Below are 18,936 nucleotides of genomic sequence, written 5' to 3'. Positions count from 1 at the left end.
CCTCCCTTCTTCTCTCCCTCCATCCTTCCCTCTCTTCTTCCCTCCATCACACCCCCTCTCTCCCTCTTTGTCTTCCTTCCCTCTCTCCTTTCCTTCCTCCCTCCCTCCTTCCCTCTCATTCTTTCCTCCTTCCTTCCTTCCCTCTTTCTCTTTCCTCCTCCCCCTCTCCCTCTCTCCTTCCTTTCTTCTTTCTTCCTTGCTGCAAACGTCACTGACTCCTACTGTAGACTAGACCCTGCGTCAGCTCTAGGGGACCCAAGGGGGAAAAAGACAAGGTACCCAGACTTCAAGGACTCAGGGGAGAAGCCAAACCCATTGAAACCTCGTTTACATTTTCTCTGGGAGTTTTGGGCAAAGTGCTCAAGGAACATTCCATGGGACAGGAAGAAGAAGACCCCAGCACACAGGATGGTGAGATGCCCTGTGCATCGGTCCGTAGGAAGTGGCTCCCGTTTCCTAGGTGCAGGACCCGGAAGGTGTCTGTTTAACCCAATAGGGGTTCCAGGTGCAGAGCCCAGGGCTTAGGGAAATGTTTGCGAGCTGAGAAAATAGAATGTGCTGCCTCCAAAGTCAGAAAAGAAAACGGCAAGGTCAAAATTGCTAAAACGTTTAATTAAACTTCAGACTGTAACACTATTAATTGTTACATTTAGCAGTCATAAGAACCACGGTAATGTCTGAACACATGTTGTTGCCTTGATCTTGCTTATTTGCCAAGAATTCCCGAGTGGGCAGTTCGAGAGTGAGAAACCAGGGCCTGTTTGAAATTGGATGAATGATCCACACCTGCCTGACTTCAGAAGCAAAATGGTGACAAGCTTTTGCTTTTTTAACAGCAAAATTAAGAAATTGCATTTGGTGGGTGGGGTGGGGTGCCCATCCGTGTGCTTGTGATCCTGTGGAGAAGGGGTGGGAGCCGGGCAGAGCCTCGGAGGTGCCACCAGGAGCCTTGAGCCTGTCCCAGCACGCCCGCCCTGTGTGGCATCGCTCTGCCAGTCGCCCTCTCTGGTCTCAGCAGGCTGGATGACCTCGTAGGCCCTTTCGAGCCGGGGCACTGAGTGGTGTTTGGAAAAAGATACCAACGGGAAGCTTAAGGGCTGGGTCAGTGGGACCAGGAAGCTGCCAGGGCTGGGGATTAGCAGTCACGCTGGGGTAGGATGTCTTAGGCCTGGGACAGCTAATCCTTAATGCCTCAATGGAGATTTTCAATGAGAAATTCACCTCAAAGCCCTCATGGCTGAGGCCTTTGTCCCTAAGAGACAAACACCTTCCAGGGAGGACACTTCATGTACAGTGGGGAGGGAGGAGGGGAAGGAGGAGGAGAAGGAGAAACAGGCGGGAGGAGCTGCCACCCTTCTCTTTCCGGAGCGACCCAGATCAGCCAGCCTGCACCTAGGTGGCTTCTGAGGGAACCAGCCTCCCACCAACTGCAAGGACCCTTTATATATATTATGTGATATTAATATTATATGGTGCTCCTCGGTGTACGATGGGGTTATAGCCCAGTAAACCCCCAGCAAAGACGAAAAATCCTAAGTGCCACCATCCTAAGCCAGGGACTGCCTGGATGTGTATTAATCATCATTGTCACCGCTGTTGTCGCTACTGTGCGTGGAGGGCCCGCCACGTGCTAAGCCTTTCACATGCTCATCCTACTTCACCCTGAGGGCACCCTGGGAGGTAAGAACTGCCATCAGGCCCATTTCACAGACGGAGAACCGAGGCTCAGCAGGGTGGCAGCAACCAGCAGGGAGCAGGGATCCAAACCCAGGCCTGCCCAAGCCCAGGGCGGGCTCTGGCCACCACCCGCAGACCCTCTCACTGCCCCTTTGAGGTCCCAAGCTCTTGTCCCTCCCTCATGCCACAGAGATCCGAGGACGGGGTGTTTACCCCATTTCACCTTCCCAGGGAAGGAGGTCAGCCCCGCCCTGCTGGTGCAGACCGCCAAGGACGAGACCCCTCCAGCTCCCAGGTGCCCGCACGGGTCTGATTCACCTCTCTGACCGTGACTGTCCGGGCGAGTGAACCTCTTGCATGCGTGAGCTCTCTGGGTCCCTGCGGCTAAAGTGAACTTGGCCTTTCATCTAATCCATCTACCCACTCATTCATTCGTTCACTCATTGAATGGGTGGTGAACGTGTGCAGTGATAGTCTTTCAACAACAGACCTGCAGAAATTCAGAATCACGGCTCACGGTTACGCAAGCACCACAGGGTCCTCGCAGATGAGGCAACTGAGGCCTGGGGCAATGCCAGGTCTCAGGTCACCACATCAAGTCCCCTGGGGTGGGAGAAACTCTTCGCAAGATTTCGGCACAGCCCTCAGCCCTGTGCCCCACAGCCAGGGAAGAGGTGCCTCAGGTGTTTGTGGAACTTGGTGCCAGCAGCCAGGGAAGGGGGTCTGGTGACTGCCCAAGGCCACAAGCAAGGCCACAGCAGGGCTCTGATGGGCCAAGCTCCTGGGGTCCAGCTGCCACCGTCTCCCTGCTGCCACCCTGCTCTGTGCTCTAATGGCGGCCCCATGGTCAGCATGAGGAAAAGGAGCTCCCAGGGCCACTTGTCCTGTCCCGCCCTCTGCCCTGGCCGTGTCATATTGAGGACAGGCCCCCAGGCCCTCACCGGGTGCAGGTGGGCGAGCAGAGAGGGCAGAGCTCTCCGCCAGGCCTCCCCAGCCCAAGGCCAAGCGGGCACCATCTGCGTTTCCCGTGCTGTTCCGGTTGACACAGGCCCAATGCACTAGGCGTTACAACCAACTCAAATTGCAGCGGCTGAGGGAAAAACAGGATATTCAAGCCCAAAGACTCTTCTGTTCCGCCAGCTGGACTCAAATTAACGTGGGTGGAAGGGTTTTCCCTGAGGGCCTGAATGACCAGTTCTTGTCCTTGCTAAGCCTGGGCAAGTCACCTTCCTCTCTGAACCTCACTTTCCTCAACTGGAAAATGGGGCTCTCCAAACCTGCCTCACAGAGTGGCATGAGGACGGAGGGGACAATGTTCCTACAGTGCCAAGCCTAGTGTCAGACGCAGAGCAGCTGCCAGGCATCTGTCTGCACCTCCTGGGTCCTGGGCCTTGGGGGCGGGAGAAGAAGGTGACTCGCTGCTGCTCCCAGGAGGCCACATGCTGGAACAGCCGTCCCCACTGCGGGCAGAGGCACAGGTCTCAGCTCTGCCCTTTTCTGTCTGCAGGGCCTTGAGCAGCAAGTCGTCCTCCCCTTCTCAACCTCACCCTTCTCATCTGAAAAATGGGGGCAGTAACACCCCCTGTAAGGTTGCTGAGGAAATGAAACCTTACAAAATAGGAAAAGCACCTGGTGCATAGTAGCTGCCAACTAAACGGCCACTGTCATTGTCAACAGTCTGCGGGAGGCACTGTAAAGTGCTGAGCACATGAGCTGCAGGGTTATGAGGGTCGCGTCTAGGCTGAGCTGAGGCTCTGGGTCTTGGGCTGGGGGTCAGAGCTCACGGCTGAAAGGCACCTGGGAGTCACCTGGTCCAGTCGTTCCCACCTGGCTGGCCACTCCTGGGCAACCTGGGTGCTCCAGCCCAGAGCTTCCAACTCAAGTTATCCAGGGCACTCGGGCATCTGTGTTTAAACAAGCTTCCTAGGTCATTTTGTTTAATCTTTTTTTTTAAAGTCTATTGTCCAGAGTAGAAAATTCCAGCGAAACTAAAAACTACACAATGAAAGGAGGAAAATAAGTGGGGTTCGAGGTCTCCAGGCAGCCTGTGTGAGTCCTCCCTCTCGGGCCGCAGCTCTCAGACTTCCCAGCAAGAGGATGGACTGACGGGCGCTCCCACCTGGACATCTGCGATGCGTCAAGGGTGGCTGGGTGACCATGAGCCGCCATCAGGAAGGAGGAGGCCACTGTGAATCCACAAATGCCCAAGAAGGACAGTCGTGGGTTTGGGAGGCAGGAATCCGGCTCACACTGGTTTAGGTGGGAGAAAAAAAGGAAGGAGCGGGCTGGGGGGTGGATTTTATTTGAACTGAAAACTCCAGGGGTGTATGAGGCTCCAGACATTGCTGGATCCAGTTACTCACATGATGTATGTTTTCTCATTTCCTTAGTATTGACTCCATTCTTCTGTGGATGTTGCCAGGTGATTATATCTAAAGTCTTTATGGACAAAGACATACCCAGGCAATCTTCGGAGATCCAAATCCAGCTTTGGGTAAAGAGCACCTTCATGGGGAACAGTGGGAAGTTCTCCGTGTCACAGGCGGGGAAATGTGTCTGCTTTCTTCACGAGTCTGGCTTGTGCTGTCTTGGTCTTGCATGTATGTGATATGCGTGTGTATGTGAACATGCACATACACATAGGTGTAAGTACATACAAGGGCTGTCCAAAAAGTATCCAGCCACGCGCTATGTTCTCGGTGTATTAACAATGGCCGGATACTTTCCGGACAGCGCTCATGTATGCTCGTCCAAGAGTTCCACACATGCTATTGGGGGGCAGGGGACCCTTAGGAAGAAGGGGGTGTTGCTTCTCCCCGCTTTGGTAGAATTAGCCTAGTATAGGCCAGACTTGGAGGTCCCCCAGAGCTTCTGCAGAATGGGGTCCTTGACAGGGTGTGGCAAAGTTCCACCGTCACTGAGCTGGGGCCGGCGAGGCTGCAGAGGAATGGGTGACCCCGAGAAGGTCCTTCGAGCCCCCTGTGCCACTCCCTCAGGCCCGCCCCCAAGGGACAAAAGCTTCTCGTTTATGTCATATCAGAGCTGTGAGAGGTGGCTGACGCCAGTGGGAGAAGGTGCCTTTGTCCTGGGTGTGATCTATGCTAGTGACAGCGCCCGGCATGAGACGCTGCAGCCCCGTGAGGGCGAATCGGGGTCTTGGGAGGTGGAGGTGGCGAGAAAAGGAAAGGGGCAGGCAGCTGAAGGCAAGATCTCCACGCGGGACGGCTGGACTCAGGTAGAGAGGGAAGCCACGAGGAAGGGCCGTGAATGTTGCAGCAATAGTCTTTCAACAACAGACCTGCAGAAATTCAGAATCACGGCTCACGGTCAAGCAAGCACCACGGGGTCCTCGCAGTGACCTCGTCCAATTTCTGCCCATCTCTGGTGGGGGGTTCTCACCACCTTCCTGGACAGTGGCTGGCTCTAATAGGAGGCCCCAGAGAGAGACTTCGAGCATTCTAGGGATGGGTCAGCATCTTGCTGACCCACGTGGGAGGAAAGCCCCAGAGCGCAGAGACTGCCCTCTGCTCAGGGCAGAAAACAGATCAAAAAACCAAACTGCGATCAAGCTGTGAAAGATGCCAGCAAGGAGCTGAGGCTGGGGATGATGGGGGGGTCACCCTAGCAGGCAATCAGGAAGGGCGTTCTGGGAAGGTGACATCGAGAGCCAGAGACAGCTGGGAGGAGAGTTCTGGGCAGAGAACAGCCTGTGCAAAGGCCCAACATAGGAAAGCAATTGGCATCTTTCTGGAACACAGGGAAGCTGGGGGTCAGAGGCAGGGGGAGGCAGGAGAGGAGTTTGGGGAGGCAGCGGGCAGATGACACAGGCACCCGTGGGCCATGGGTCTAAGCCCCCGCTGGCTGCTGTGTCGAGAGCGCAGCGGATGGGGATGAGCGCGCAGAAGGAGGCCAGGACAAGGCTGGTGGAGCACAGCTCCTGGCGTGGGCTGTGCAGCCTCGGGCAAGGGGCTCGACCTTCTGGACTGCACCATGGCCCACTCGTGGAGGTAATATTGAGGCAGTTTTGTTCACTCTCAGGAAGAACTTCCTACCAACTAGTCAGAACAAGCAGGCTTGGGAGGTAGTGAGCTCCCTGTCATGGCAAACATTCCCACTGAACCTAGCTCTGCTCATGACAGATGTTGCAGAGGACACCAGATACCGTAGAATGACCTTTCGCATCATAGACTCTGATTCCCTGTGAGCCACAATTCCAGCTCCACCTCCGCCCCTCTCTTGCTGGGTAACCTCAGTCTGGGTGGCTTCCCCTCCTTGAGCCTCAGTTTCCCAATGATGACAGAATTAGACTGGATGATCACTAGGTGATCGCTATGGGTCCTCCCACCAGAACATTCACCAATTCGTCCTTTCTCAGTCTTCTCCCCAACTCCCACCACAGGGACCACCCCCTCGGCAGCTGCAAGCTCCATGAGGACCTGCTCTTAGTCTTGGCAGAAAGTCCTCTCCATTCCCACCCATTCCCGTTCAAGCATCCTGGGTGACCTTTGCGTTGACAGTCTCTCTGCTCATTCTGGACAGGGGTTATTTTCTTTGGAGCCTCCTTGGATGGTCCCGGAACCAGGGCTCGCTTCCGTGAGCAGCCTCCCATCCCGTCCTGCTCCTTCTGAACAGGGGTTATTTTCTTTGGAGCCTCCTTGGATGGTCCCGGAACCAGGGCTCGCTTCCGTGGGCAGCCTCCCATCCCGTCGCCACCGTATAAGGGCCACCAGCTCTCAGCAGAATCCCAGCAGGCTGTGCAGGGGGCAAGGATTCCGTGAGCACCCTCCTCCAAACCCGTGAGTGGTGGCTTCCCCACCGATGGCACCCCCCATGGTGGTCTTCAGAAGGCATTGGGGGCAAGAGGCAGAGGAATGAAGTTGCTTGGATTAGCTAACATTCTGAATAGAGCAAATTTAGATACACGGATTAGTATGGTAAGGGAAGTGTCCGACAGATGAGCAGTGCAGGGTTTTGAGTTGGTGTCCATTGGTTTGCTCCTACGTTTAGTCAACAAATATTTATTTGTTCACTGTACTAGGTACAGGCTTTTTATTGGGGTTTGAGGCTTCAACAGTGAAATTAGTCATAGTCCTTCCCCTACGGCATTCCCAGCCCGGGAAGAAAGCAGACACATACATTATCAGGGAGTCGGTGCCTGGGACCCTGATCAGAGAATAAAGGCAGCAAGGCAGTGGGGTGGAGCCCCCCAGCCTAGACCCTGAGAAGGGGCCCAGAGTAGGCTTCACAGAGGGTATGATGTCTTCCTGAAGCTGGAGACTTGGCAGGAATTGGCTTAGGTGAAGAAGGGAAGAAGAAGAAAGATATTTCAGGCAGAGAAGACAGCACGTGCAAAGGACCTCCGTGTAAAGGGCATGGGCTTGGAGTCCGAGTCTGACTCTTCTAATCCCAGCCCCTCCACTCACCCGCTGTGTGTTTCTGGGCAAGTTGCTACAGCTTTCTGACCTTGGCTGCCCATCTATAACAGGAGACAACCACATCCATCTTAAAGGAATGTTAAGTGTAAGAGTGATAGGTGCTCACTGAAGACCCCAATTCCCCCTGGGCAATTCTCACTCCTGTTCCTCCCATGGCTGTCTAGGTATCAAGACAAAAGATGCTTCAGCTTTGGAAACTTGTTCTTTTGTGCGGCCTGCTCACTGGGACCTCGGAGGCTCTTCTCGAGAATCTTGGCAGTGGCCTGCATGATGTTGTGGACGAGGTGAAAACTGTTGTTAGCAATGACGTACATGATGTTGTGGACAAGCTGAAACCTGTCGTTGACAAAGGACTTGAGACAGTTGACAATACTCTCGAAGGTGAGTCAACAAGGGTGATGATCACCGTGCCTGCATTACCAGAGGCTGCCACCAGGGGCTGCTCTTTATGTGTGGGTTACTGAGAAAGGTGGCTATTCAATTCCTGGCTCACTCATTTATTTTTCTAGAAACAAGCAATGCCACAATGAGTATCCCTCTACATATTATATCCTGATAAACTTTTACCAATATTTACATAAGATAAATTCCTAAAAGTGGGATTTCAAAAGTTCAAAAACTATGCTGTTGACAAATAATCCCCTACGTTAACACTTTCTCCAGCACCCCATGAGAGAGCCTTTTGTTCTCACCTCCTTGCCACACTGGACAACTTTGAGTGCTTTGCCAGTCTTACAGATGAAAGACCGCAACTTATTTCACTTTAAATTTCTCTGATTGTGAAAGAGCTCTCTTATGTTTTCATATACTTACTATCTATTTCCATATTTTAACTTAAAGATTTTTGTCCTTGTTCTTAGCATATTCTTCTGTTGGGTTGTTTAATATTCTCTTACTGACTTGTGTTTCAATTTCATTGAAAATTGAGGAAATTAGCCCTACCTAGTCTATGTATCTGGAAACTACCTATCTTTATATTTAATCATATCTCCTTTTTATGGTGACTTGTTAAGAGAACTTGACTTTGTTTTCATTTTCTGGAAACATTAGCCGCCCACTGAAAACAGTTTTTAATAGGAGAAGGTGACTTCTGCAGATGATCATCTTCTAAACCTTGCCAGGGCTTAGGCAGCTTTCAAAGATGCAGAAAAGACCTACTCTCTAATTTCACGGCTGAGAAAACTGAGGCCCAGACACAGAAATATCTGGATCAAGGTCACCTAGTGACTAGATGTAGTTCTATCACCATTTTTTAAAAAATACTCATTCTCTGCATCATTGTAACTAGGTAGCTATTGTCCGTTGTAGAGCCAAGTGGCAGTCTTATGACACCTCTTTTCTTACACAGTACAGTCTTTTATTTTTCCTTGAGTTAGTCATTGCTTTGCTGTTTCTTACTTGAATTATTTTCTCCCCTTGATTCCTTAGTTCTTTTCATATTCACCATCCTACGTCTGCCGTGTCATTTGTTCTAGCTCGTCCACGTTCTTCAGGGACCTACCACAGGGGCACTCTGTCCTCCTGCTCCTGTGTAAAGTATTGCTCTCTGGGCCCGCTGCAGAGCTGTCATTCTGGGACTCTAATTTGCCACTTTCATGGGTTGGAGCCATTTATTTTTCCTTCTAGATTTTCCATTTCTTAGTTTATACTTTCATTTTATTTGACCTAGTTTTTCAAACTTGTATGAGCATCACGTTGAGGGCAGCAGGCCCCCAAGTCACTCCTAGACGTTGGCGTACAATCACGATCCATTGCTTGGCTTGACCGGCAATTGCGTCGACTGCTCTGTTGATAAATGATCAGTATATATTAGTATGGAGGCCGCATGGAAGAAACGAAGGTTCCCTAGCTATGTGACTAGACACATTTCTTAACCTTTTAAAATCTTTATTTCCTTATCTGTAAAGTGCAGATAAAAACAATATCTACCTCATTGAGTGGTTATAAAGATTCAATGAAATAACATAGGCAAACAGTCCTGTGTGGTACCCGGAGCCTAGTAGCTGCTTTGTAGGTGATGCATGACGGGAAATGGCGATTGCATTTGGCAGGCATCCTTCAGAAACTGAAAGCTGACTTGAAGGTGCTACAGGAATCCGAGGCGTGGAAGCTGGCCAAAAAGAAGGTCCAGGAAGCTGAGACATTGGTGGATAATGCCCTTTCTAATGTCCATCTAAGTGCAGGGAAGATCCTGGGGTGAGTTGGTGCTTCTGGGTAGAGATCTGTGCTGCAAGAAAAGGGACCACATATGTTTGGGGAGGTAAGTTTAAGATCAAAGACAGATGGGCACGCCTTGTTCCTCCCACACAGAGCTGAGATGGGCTGAGACCAGACCCACCAGAGCCTGGTAAGTTAGAGGCAGAGCTATAGGGCCAATCTGGGCTCCCACATTCTGTAATGTCACGATCGGGGTGAAAGTTATATTCATCCCCACCTCCACCTGTTTGCTGGTGCCTGCAGTGCCTTTTCCAAGGAATAAGACTTCTCTTCTCTGCATATAACTGGGAGTAAATGCCCAATTCCTCTTAGAGGCAGGGAAACGGGAATCTACCCCACCTAACCCCAGGTAGCGGCTGCACATGGAGCTTTGGAGTCAGAGAGTTCTGGGCCCGAGCCACTGTATGCCATGTGCAGAGAATCAAACCTCTGAACAGGGCTGCAAAGGCAAGGCTGGAGGGCCTCAAATGCCCAGCATGAGGCTGGCACAGGGACGTGCTCAGCAAACGGCTTTCGTGAGGAATGACAAGGGAGAATTGTGACTTTTACGCAGGTTGAAAATCGGTGACTTCTTCGTCCTGGATATCGAACCCGAACTGATTGTTGATGTCAAAGACGTCAACCTGAAGTTGCCCATCATCGCCGATGTCTCTGCAACCCTGTGAGTAGCATTAGAATCTGAGATTTGGGAGACACAGCGCAGCATGGCCGATGGATCCCCAACCTGGGAATCAGGCACCTCCCCACACTGCTGTGCGTGACCTGGGGACTCAGTTTCCCAATCTGCAAGTGAGAGGGACTTTCCAGGTTTAAAAGCCCAACCTTTAAAATGTTCTGACGAACTTTGGCCATAACCAAGTCTCTTTTAAAAGAATGCTCCATTGAATAGTTTTGAAGTCGTAACATTTATCTAATTATCAAGTTTGAAACATTAAGAAGATATGAACATTTCTCATTCTTTGGCAAAATTTCTTCCAGCATTATTTTGTCTCTCACAATTCTCTCTAAACAGCAGTGAGCATTATAGATAAATGCGTAGAGTAATGTGAGTATATAATAAAAAAAATTATGCAAAATATAATTTTAAAATATTTTAATTTTAAAAGAGTTAGGAAAATGATCATAAGTAAAAAAATACTTCTATAAATTACATGCATTAATGATGCATCCTCGATTAGCTGTGAGATCTTGGGATAATTACTTAACCTCTCTGTACCAAGGTTTCCTCATTCAGAAAATAGAGATAATAATAGCATTAGTATTTTTTCCTCATAGCATTGTTGTGATGATTCCATGGACTAATTCAAGTTAAATACTTTTTAGAAGTGCCTGCACATAATTTATGCTCAATACATGTTAACTAGTATTATTTTAATTATTAGTATAATGCCATATAAAAATTTCAAATGAACTAAACCCATGTGACCAAGACAAGAAGCCTCCAATATACATATAATCCCATAAAGAATGTGGACTGGCCGGGCGCGGTGGCTCACGCCTGTAATCCTAGCACTCTGGGAGGCCGAGGCGGGAGGATCGTTTGAGCTCAGGAGTTCGAGATCAGCCTGAGCAAGAGCGAGACCCCGTCTCTACTAAAAAAATAGAAAGAAATTAGCTGAACAACTAAAAATATATAGAAAAAATTAGCTGGGCATGGTGGCGCATGCCTGTAGTTCCAGCTACTCAGGAGACTGAGGCAGGAGGATCACTTGAGCCCAGGAGTTTGAGGTTGCTGTGAGCTAGGCTCATGCCACGGCACTCACTCTAGCCCAGGCAACAGAGTGAGACTCTGTCTCAAAAAAAAAAAAGAATGTGGACTATGTTGACATGACCTGGACCATGCCGACATTCTCCATAGACATTCTGGAAAATGGCTACGCAGGTAGAGGAGCCCAAGTGGGCCACGTGCAGGGCCTTCTAGACTCTGCTCGCTGTTCATCTTGCTCCCTGCAGGCCTTTCATTGGCCAGGTTGTCAACCTGACAGCCTCCTTGGACCTCCTGGCTGGAGTCAAAGTCAAAACTGATGCACAGACCCAATTGCCCACGGTGACCCTGGGAGAATGCACCAGCAACCCGACCAGCATCTCACTCTCCTTGCTGGACAGGTAAGGCCCGTCCATCTCAGCAGAGCTGGGATCTCAGGGGAGTTGAGGACCCCTAATTTCAGCCCTACCCTATACCTAAGAGGAGGCACAGTGTGGCGAAAGAGCTCAGGCTCTGGAGTCAGAGTGACCCTGGTTCAAGTATCAGCTCTGCCACTAACTTACAGTTTTATAACCAACTTCGTAATCTCTCTAAGCCTCAGTTTTCACATCTGTAGATTGCGGGTGATAATAATAGCTACTCAGAGGCTTCCGAGATGACCAGATGAGAACATACAGATGTTGAGCACACAGCCTGGCACGTGCTAGGCTGCCAGTGATGACAATCTGCACCCTGACTCTCCGTCCGCTGGCTCTCCCGCGACTGAAGCAGGAGCGCGGACCTCCCCACTGTAATCGTGACTTTGCCTACGTCGCTTTTCAGCTCTATCGGTTTTTGCTTCGTGCCTTTTCTTCTGTCATTAGGTGCATACACATCAGGGTCGTCAGGTCTTCTTAGAGAATTGACCCCTTTATCATTATGTTATGTCCCTCAATAATGAGAATAGTAATGAAATTGTATTACCTTCTTGCCTCCAGTTGGGAGGGAGGGGGACTAAACTCGAACCATGGGCTCCAATTTCAGATTGTCCCCAGCTGTCCTCCGCCCACTGGAAAATTCCCGAAATGAGATCTTGAACACTTAATCCTCTCCATTTAAATCATTGATCCCTGTTAATCCACAAAATCCACATCTTAAGCTGTGTGCTTGAAAGAGCAGGTTCGGCCCAGGCAAGCGGGTGGAGGGGGGAAGCGTGGCCCTGGCCCGTGGCAGGGAGAGGAGAAGTGGTCGGGAAGCTGGGAGCTGGGGCCAGCTGGCCTTGGCCGGGACCAGGGCTGGGTCCTGGGCTCTCAGCCCTGATGGTCAAGAGCAGAGGTCACCCCACCCTCCTCTCACCCAGGGTTCTGCTCACAGTTGCCCAAAGACCCCCTAAAACCACTGATGTTGGTTGGCAAGGCTGGGATGCGAATTCAGAGGCCGGAGTCCTACCGGACACTGCCTTGTCAAGCAGCCCTGTGCAATTCATCCTGCCGCACTGGGTCTGTCCACATCTGTAAACTGGCACCACTCCCTGGCCCCGGATGCTCTCGGGGCTTTTCTCCACACTTTGGGTTCAATCCCAAGTGTTCCCTATGGGCCCGCTTCTGGGCCCATCCTCCTCTCACTGCACTCTCCCCTCACTCACTCTGCCCACACACTCAGCCTTTGCTCTGGGCCTCAGATTCGCTCTTTCTTGCCTCAGGACCTTTGCACGGGCTGTTCTGGCTACTTAGAACACCTCTTCCTCACTTCACTGCAGCGTACCTTCTCATCCTCCTGGGCCTCAGCGAGGTTCCTCCTGTCCTCTCTTATAAGAGTCACTCTTGTCCTTTAGAGTGCTTGTCACAAGTCATCATTATATATTTAATGGTATGTTTACTTCATTCATTCTTTCAGCCAAAAATTTATTGAACCTCTGCTACGTGCCAGATGGGAATTGGTTGGTGCTGACAGACAAGGTCCTTATTCTCATGGGGCTTATCCTGAGAGAAAAGTAGTTGAGTCCATACATAGAGAACCGTCGGGCGAAATGCTGGGTCCTGCACATGGCATTACATTTCACAGAGTACTGTGGCAGCAAAGCCCTCTCTTAGACAAGCAGCAGGGAGGGCTGCCCCGAGGAGGTGGCAATTACGCTGAATTGAAGGTGGATGCTGCAGTGTTGGCAAGATGTTTGATGTTCGGGTCCCAGGTCAGGGGCTGTTCGTACTTTGTTTATCCTGGTGTCCCCAGGACCCAGCTGGGTTCCTGGCACGTGGTTGGTGCTCTGTAATATGGGTCGAATGAATGAATGAGTAAGATCTCAGGGTTGTGACTGGGGTGAGCAGCTGGTCAGATGTGGGATTCCAAGTGACGATCCATCTGGCAGGAGGCTGTCTGTAGTTAGGAAGGCACCTCGGTGTCCCTGGGGTTTACCTAACTTTAAGTATCCCCATGCCACCACCGCGCCTTTGCCCACCTGACCGGGCTTTATCCGTTCCGTGTCTTTTCCAGACGCAGCAAACTGATCAACAAGGTTGTGGACGCCGTGGTCAGCATCCTGAAAAACAGCGTGTCCTTCCTGGTGCAGAAGGAAGTGAGTCCCCCACTCCTTGGGGCCCAGAGCCAGGCCTGGTGGGGAGCAGGTGTGGCATTTGCAGGCCTGGCTGTGTTCTCTGGGCACTTTTCCTCCAGAGGCGAAAACTCCCCTTCGGGAGGCCCACCGGCACCTGCTCCTCCGTCACCCAGCCTGGTGGCCGGGGTGGGGAGCGGGGGCCTGACATCGGCTGAAGTCCCCGGGTCCCCGCACTGGAGCCATTTGCCATATCCATGCATTACCAATATGCTTTCGTAGCTAACATTTTCTTTCAGTCAACACAATTTTACTTAAATTTATTTAAATGCATTTATTTTGAAAGAGGAAACTTTATATCCCTGTCAAAAAATAGAAAACTAATACTACATATCATAACTAATTGACAAAGTAAACAGACCTATAAAATATTTTTTTTTCGTCTGTGCATCATCCAAAACCATATGGACCATGTGTAGGATTCCTGGACCCAAAGTTCTGGAGATTTTAAATTAATCATTCAGGAAGGAGGCCCAGGAATGTGGTTTATAAAGGAAAAATCCTCCAGGCAGCTGTGTCCCTCGCTGATCCCAAGCTTGGGCTCCATGTGCAGTCGTGTGGCCAGCTGCAGCCTTCGCTGGACACTTGTTAGAAATGCAGAGTCCCAGGCCTGACCCAGACCTGCTGAGCCAGAATCTGCAGGGAAACTTCTAAAAGTATGGGAATGTTAACACTCTAGATTCTAGATCATTGGGGTTCTAGAATTGTAATGCTCTAAAGTTTTAAGAGTCTAGCATCCTAGGGTTCTCAGATTTTAGACTGCTAGAATTCCATTGTTCTATGAATAAAATCCTAAGGTCCGAAGGTTCTAAGATCTCTAGAAATGAGCATCTCTGTGGGTGGCCGGTGCTTTGTTCCCAGCTGAGAATGATCTATCCTTCCTCCTCCTCCCGGCCCTGCTCTCCCACCCCTCCCTGGCTCTCAGGTGTGCCCATTGATCCACATCTTGGTCCCTGGCCTGGATGCGAAGATTTTTCAGGACATCATCGGTAAGGCACAGTCTGGGCAGGTGGGGCTTTCCAAAGGCAGGCATGCGGCTGTGCCCGCCCCATAGCAGTTCAGGTCTGGGGACCCTGGAGAAGCAGAAGGACCACTGTTCTGAGCAAGCTGGGAGCTGTGGCTACTCCCCAGGCACTCGGGGGCTCTCTCTGGCCTTTAGGTCTCCAGATGTGACTGGGACTGCTGCGACAGTAGAAATGGGGTATGTGAAGTGTCGAGACCCTGGAGGTGGCCCTTCTATGAAAATAGCCACGAGTCCAGTCCCTAGGCAATCACTCCGTGCTCTGCCTACGCTCCCTTGCTAGGTCCTTGCAACAACCTTGCAGGGTGGGTACTGCCATATCCCCATTTTACGGATGACTAAAGAGAGGTGAAGTGACATGCCTGAGGTCCCACAGTTGTCAGACTGACCCGCTAGAGAGTGACAGCTATTGGGGTCTGATCTCTATTCAGTTTCCAGGGGCAGAGGCTGAGGCCTGCTATTGATTTTGTTCCTTCAGCTAAACCTGAGGTGGGAAGCCTCCTGCAATCCCAGATCTGAAGAGGACGGATGAGGAGGATCGCTGTGTGCCCGCCTGCTGGTGAGGGACTTGTGGTGAAGCAAAAGCCAGGCCTGGCTTCTCTTCTTTGTGCAGCAGCAGACCGAGCCCTCGTCCCAGTCATAGACTGAGGCCTGGCCCTGACCCCGGGCTATGCCCTGATTCTGGTCACATTCTGAACACTGAGTGCCTTGATTACACACCCAGACCGAGCTCTGACCCTGGCCCCAGGCTGAGCCCAGCTCCTAGCCACCGACTGAGTTTTGATGATGGCTATTATCTGAGCCCTGATCCTGATCTCAGACTGATCCATATTCAGATCATATACTGAGCCCTGACCCTGGCTCGACCAGTCTGTCCACATCTGCCCTCGTTCTGAAGGAGGGCAAGTGAGACTGGGTCAGTGCCAGGTGCCCGAGAAAGACCCCGAAGCATAGGTGCCTCTCCCCTCACCAGGCCTTATTGCAGGAAAGACCTGGGACAGTGGAGACAGGTCAGCTTGGGTCCCATCAAGTGTCCGTAAGGGCAGCATTGCTGCAATGTCCTAATACTCTGGTCTTATTCCAGATCAGCTGCCAGTGGCTTGGCCTCACTCCTTTGTAGCATCTCCCTCCGGGATGGTGCTGCCACTTCCAACCGGAGTGAAAGCCTGAGCCCAGCCAGAAGGACCTTCCAGACATCTCTTCTCCTCAGTCAGGACAGTGGCCGCTATACCTGTTACCCTGCCCCAGCAATAAAAGCCCATTTCTGCACCGTCCTCTGTGGTCCGTTGCACTCCTTCTGCTGGGATCTGTTGGCAGGAACAGCGGGGCGGGGGGCTGCACTTGGGACGAGAGAGACCTGGATCCAGAGCTAGAAGGGACATTGGGAATAAAATACCCAGTCCCACCTCCTTGTTTTACAAATGAGGACACCGAGTCACAGAGAGGGCAGGAAACTGGTCCGAGTCACACAGCCAGTCTATGGCAGTAACAGAACCTCCAATTCATCCGTTCACACAGCCAACAGGGGTTTAGTGAGCACCTACTCTGCGCCAGGCAGGCAGTGGCAATGGGATAGTCACATTCTGGGGACGACCCCACCTAGTGCCTTCTTCCATTCCTCTCCAGGCCCCTGAGGACTTGTGGAGGATCAGGGAACACCTGGCCCAACTGGACCCAGGAGTACAGAGCAGAGTAACACTGGATCAGAGGCCTGCAACCCCATCTCTGCCTGCACCACCGCCCTCTGAACAGCCAGGGGTTTCACTGGAGCCAATTCTCCAGGTGGCGCTGAGAGCACCCATGGTCTCCATTCCCCAGGGCTCACCCGACCCTGCTACCGCCAGCCCTGAGAGCCTGTGCGCCCACTTGCCAGGCAGCATGGAGGCCTGGCCTCCCTGGTAAGGCCAAGGACCCTGCAATGCTCACCCGTCTCACAGAGACCAGCTCCTGCCTCCACCCGAGGCCCCTCCCTCCATGCCCCAGAGCCCAGCTCGCCCAGGCTGTGTCAGGCCGTGGAGGGAACAGCATCACACTGCTCATGATCACAGCCACCGTCACCAAGGGTTGCCTTTGTGCCGACACGTGGGACCTCATTAAATCCTCACCGCACCCCTGTACCAGGAGACTCCATTGTCGTCCCCATTTGACAGAGGAGGACACTGAGGCTCAGAGAGGCAAAGTGACCCATCCAGGTCACATAGTGAGCAAGTGGCAGAGCCAGGCTTTGAACCCATGGCTGTGGGGCCCCTGGACTTAGCACACTGGCTCAGAGAGGTGACGTCCCCAGGCACTGTGGCGGCCTCTCTCGCCAGCCCCCAGCAAGGCCTGCTTTCCTGGCCCGGGACATGTTCTCCCCCATGTGCTGCCCCTCAGTTCTCGCTTTGCCCTGGAGGAGGATGCTGCCCCTTCCCCACAGTCGCACTGGCCTCAGGAGAGGGCCGCGTGGGCCGCACGCTAATGCATGCCGTCGCCTCGTGAGCCCGGCAGCCTCTCCTTTCCCGGAGGGACTCTGACCCCTGGAGCCTTTGCCTGTTCTGCCAAGCAGCCAGCTCGTTACTCCGCACAACTCTAGCATGCAGGGACTGCTCCCGTTCCCACGGGAACTCAGGTTTGGAGGGGCCAAAGCCACCCAGAGGCCGGCACCCAGCTTTAATTCACCCAAGGGCCTCCTCTCTAATGAAGGCAGCCTCATGGGGTCAGGTCACCTCAGGGGTCCCCTGAGCCCTTGTGGTGGCCTGGAGGGGCCTAGGACCAGTGGCCTGAACCCTCTCCCGAGCTCCCCTGCTGCGGACCTGAGTTCAGGTCGCGACTGTGAGTTGCTTGGCCCAGGGTGAGACCAAGGAGTTGGGCAGATCTGAGCTTGATTCGCTTTCTAGCAGTGTGATCTTGGGCAAGTTACTGAACCTCTCGGAACCACAGTTTTCTCCCCTGTCACACGGAATTAACAGTAAAACCTCCCTCCCTGGGCTTTGGAAGGATTAAATCAGTCAATGAGTGGAAAGTGTTTAACCAGGGCCTGCCACGAGTGAGCAGTGAGGCTCTAGGCGCTGAAATCACTGATACGACTGCCGTGCTCCTGTTAGCTAATTGGTCAAAGAACTGATGTGGCAGGAGGAGTCGCGGCCCGGGGAGATCTTGGGTTTCTACTTTGCCTCTATGAGGTGGGACTGCTAACTTCCACCTGAGGACATAAGTGACGGGCTATGGACCAACCTGTGGCTCCCAGGGGCCTGAAGCCAGGACATGGAGGGGGTAGGGCTGAGGCCACCTGGCCCCGCTGGTGACCGATGTGGGCATTGAGGGCAGAAAGGGGACAGTGAGGAGAAGTAAGGGAGTGTTCTCCCTCTGTGGGCTGGCACCTCTAGGACCAGCTCTGGCCACACCTCAAAGTTGGGGGTGAGGGCTTCCTGGAGGTGGTGACATCCCATGAAGGGACGGGGAAGAGGAGAACGCTTTGAGGGGGTGAGGAATGAGGAGGCATCTGCCATAAAGGGATATATGGGAAGAACAAAGGCAAAACCTGAGTGGACGTTGAGTCATCCTGAAATTAGAGCACCCAACCCCAGTGTGGGCTCTTTTGAAAGCTTAATCTAGTTAAATAAATGCTGCCCGTCCGTGCGGATCTTTCCAAAGTTTGCACACTTTATTCAGGATAACATCTCAGGATCTATGCCTTGGAGCATTTTATGACCCTGGGAACACATCACAAAATTATTTAACAAACCAGATCTTTCTGTTTACACTACGATGAGAGCGTGTACCTATCTCACTGTATCTTTGCTAGCAGACGGATACTTTAAAAAAAATATTTGCTCTTTGAATGGGAGTAGAATAAATTTTATCTCAGTGAAAAAGCCAAATTAGGGGAGTCAATGATGATGTCAACTCAATAGACTATTTTCTGAAGATTTTTTTAAAAATTAGGAAATACTTGTAGTTTCCAGCGGGGTGAAAATACAGATCTAAGAATTTGCTTAGCTGGAATCACAATGATGTAAAAAAATGAAACTGGGGGATAAAAACCCCGAAAGGGGTGCCAACATTTGACAACGGTTTGTTTGTTAGGGATGACTCATTTCCGTGTTAGCGTTTGTGCAAGACATAAAATGCATTTTTTAAAAATAGGAAGGTTATTGAATATCTCTCTGAGCCAGGCCCTGTGCTGGGCATTTCAGGGGTGACTTAAGCAGTAGCTCCCCAACCTCAGCATGCAGGGACTGCCTTGGAACATTTTATGACCCCAGGAACACATCGCACAATTATCTACCCAACTGATCTTTCTATTTGCACT

At 51.7% G+C, this 18,936-nt stretch overlaps 1 protein-coding gene across 1 annotated transcript; it reads left to right on the top strand.

The window, feature by feature from the left end:
• The first annotated feature begins 7,291 nt into the window (after positions 1-7,291).
• BPIFA2 (BPI fold containing family A, member 2) lies at positions 7,292-14,797 on the top strand. Its single transcript, XM_012665716.1, has 8 exons — positions 7,292-7,396; positions 7,442-7,493; positions 9,164-9,308; positions 9,883-9,990; positions 11,283-11,435; positions 13,507-13,588; positions 14,550-14,613; positions 14,784-14,797. Exons 1-8 carry the CDS (start codon positions 7,292-7,294, stop codon positions 14,795-14,797), a joined length of 723 nt encoding a protein of 240 aa, XP_012521170.1.
• The last annotated feature ends 4,139 nt before the right edge of the window (positions 14,798-18,936 follow it).

This window comes from Propithecus coquereli, unplaced genomic scaffold (assembly GCF_000956105.1).
Source record: "Propithecus coquereli isolate 6110/MARCELLA unplaced genomic scaffold, Pcoq_1.0 Scaffold122, whole genome shotgun sequence".
In the NCBI taxonomy this organism is placed as follows: domain Eukaryota; kingdom Metazoa; phylum Chordata; class Mammalia; order Primates; family Indriidae; genus Propithecus; species Propithecus coquereli.
The sequence above is the reverse complement of the archived record's forward strand: the minus strand, read 5'-3'. Positions and strand labels throughout refer to the sequence as shown.

Coding starts and splice junctions, on each gene's coding strand:
- BPIFA2 (XM_012665716.1), top strand. CDS start 7,292: ATGCTTCAGCTTTGGAAACTTGTTCTTTTGTGCGGCCTGCTCACTGGG. Junction 9,309..9,882: donor AGTGCAGGGAAGATCCTGGG/GTGAGTTGGTGC, acceptor ACTTTTACGCAG/GTTGAAAATCGGTGACTTCT. Junction 9,991..11,282: donor GCCGATGTCTCTGCAACCCT/GTGAGTAGCATT, acceptor TGCTCCCTGCAG/GCCTTTCATTGGCCAGGTTG.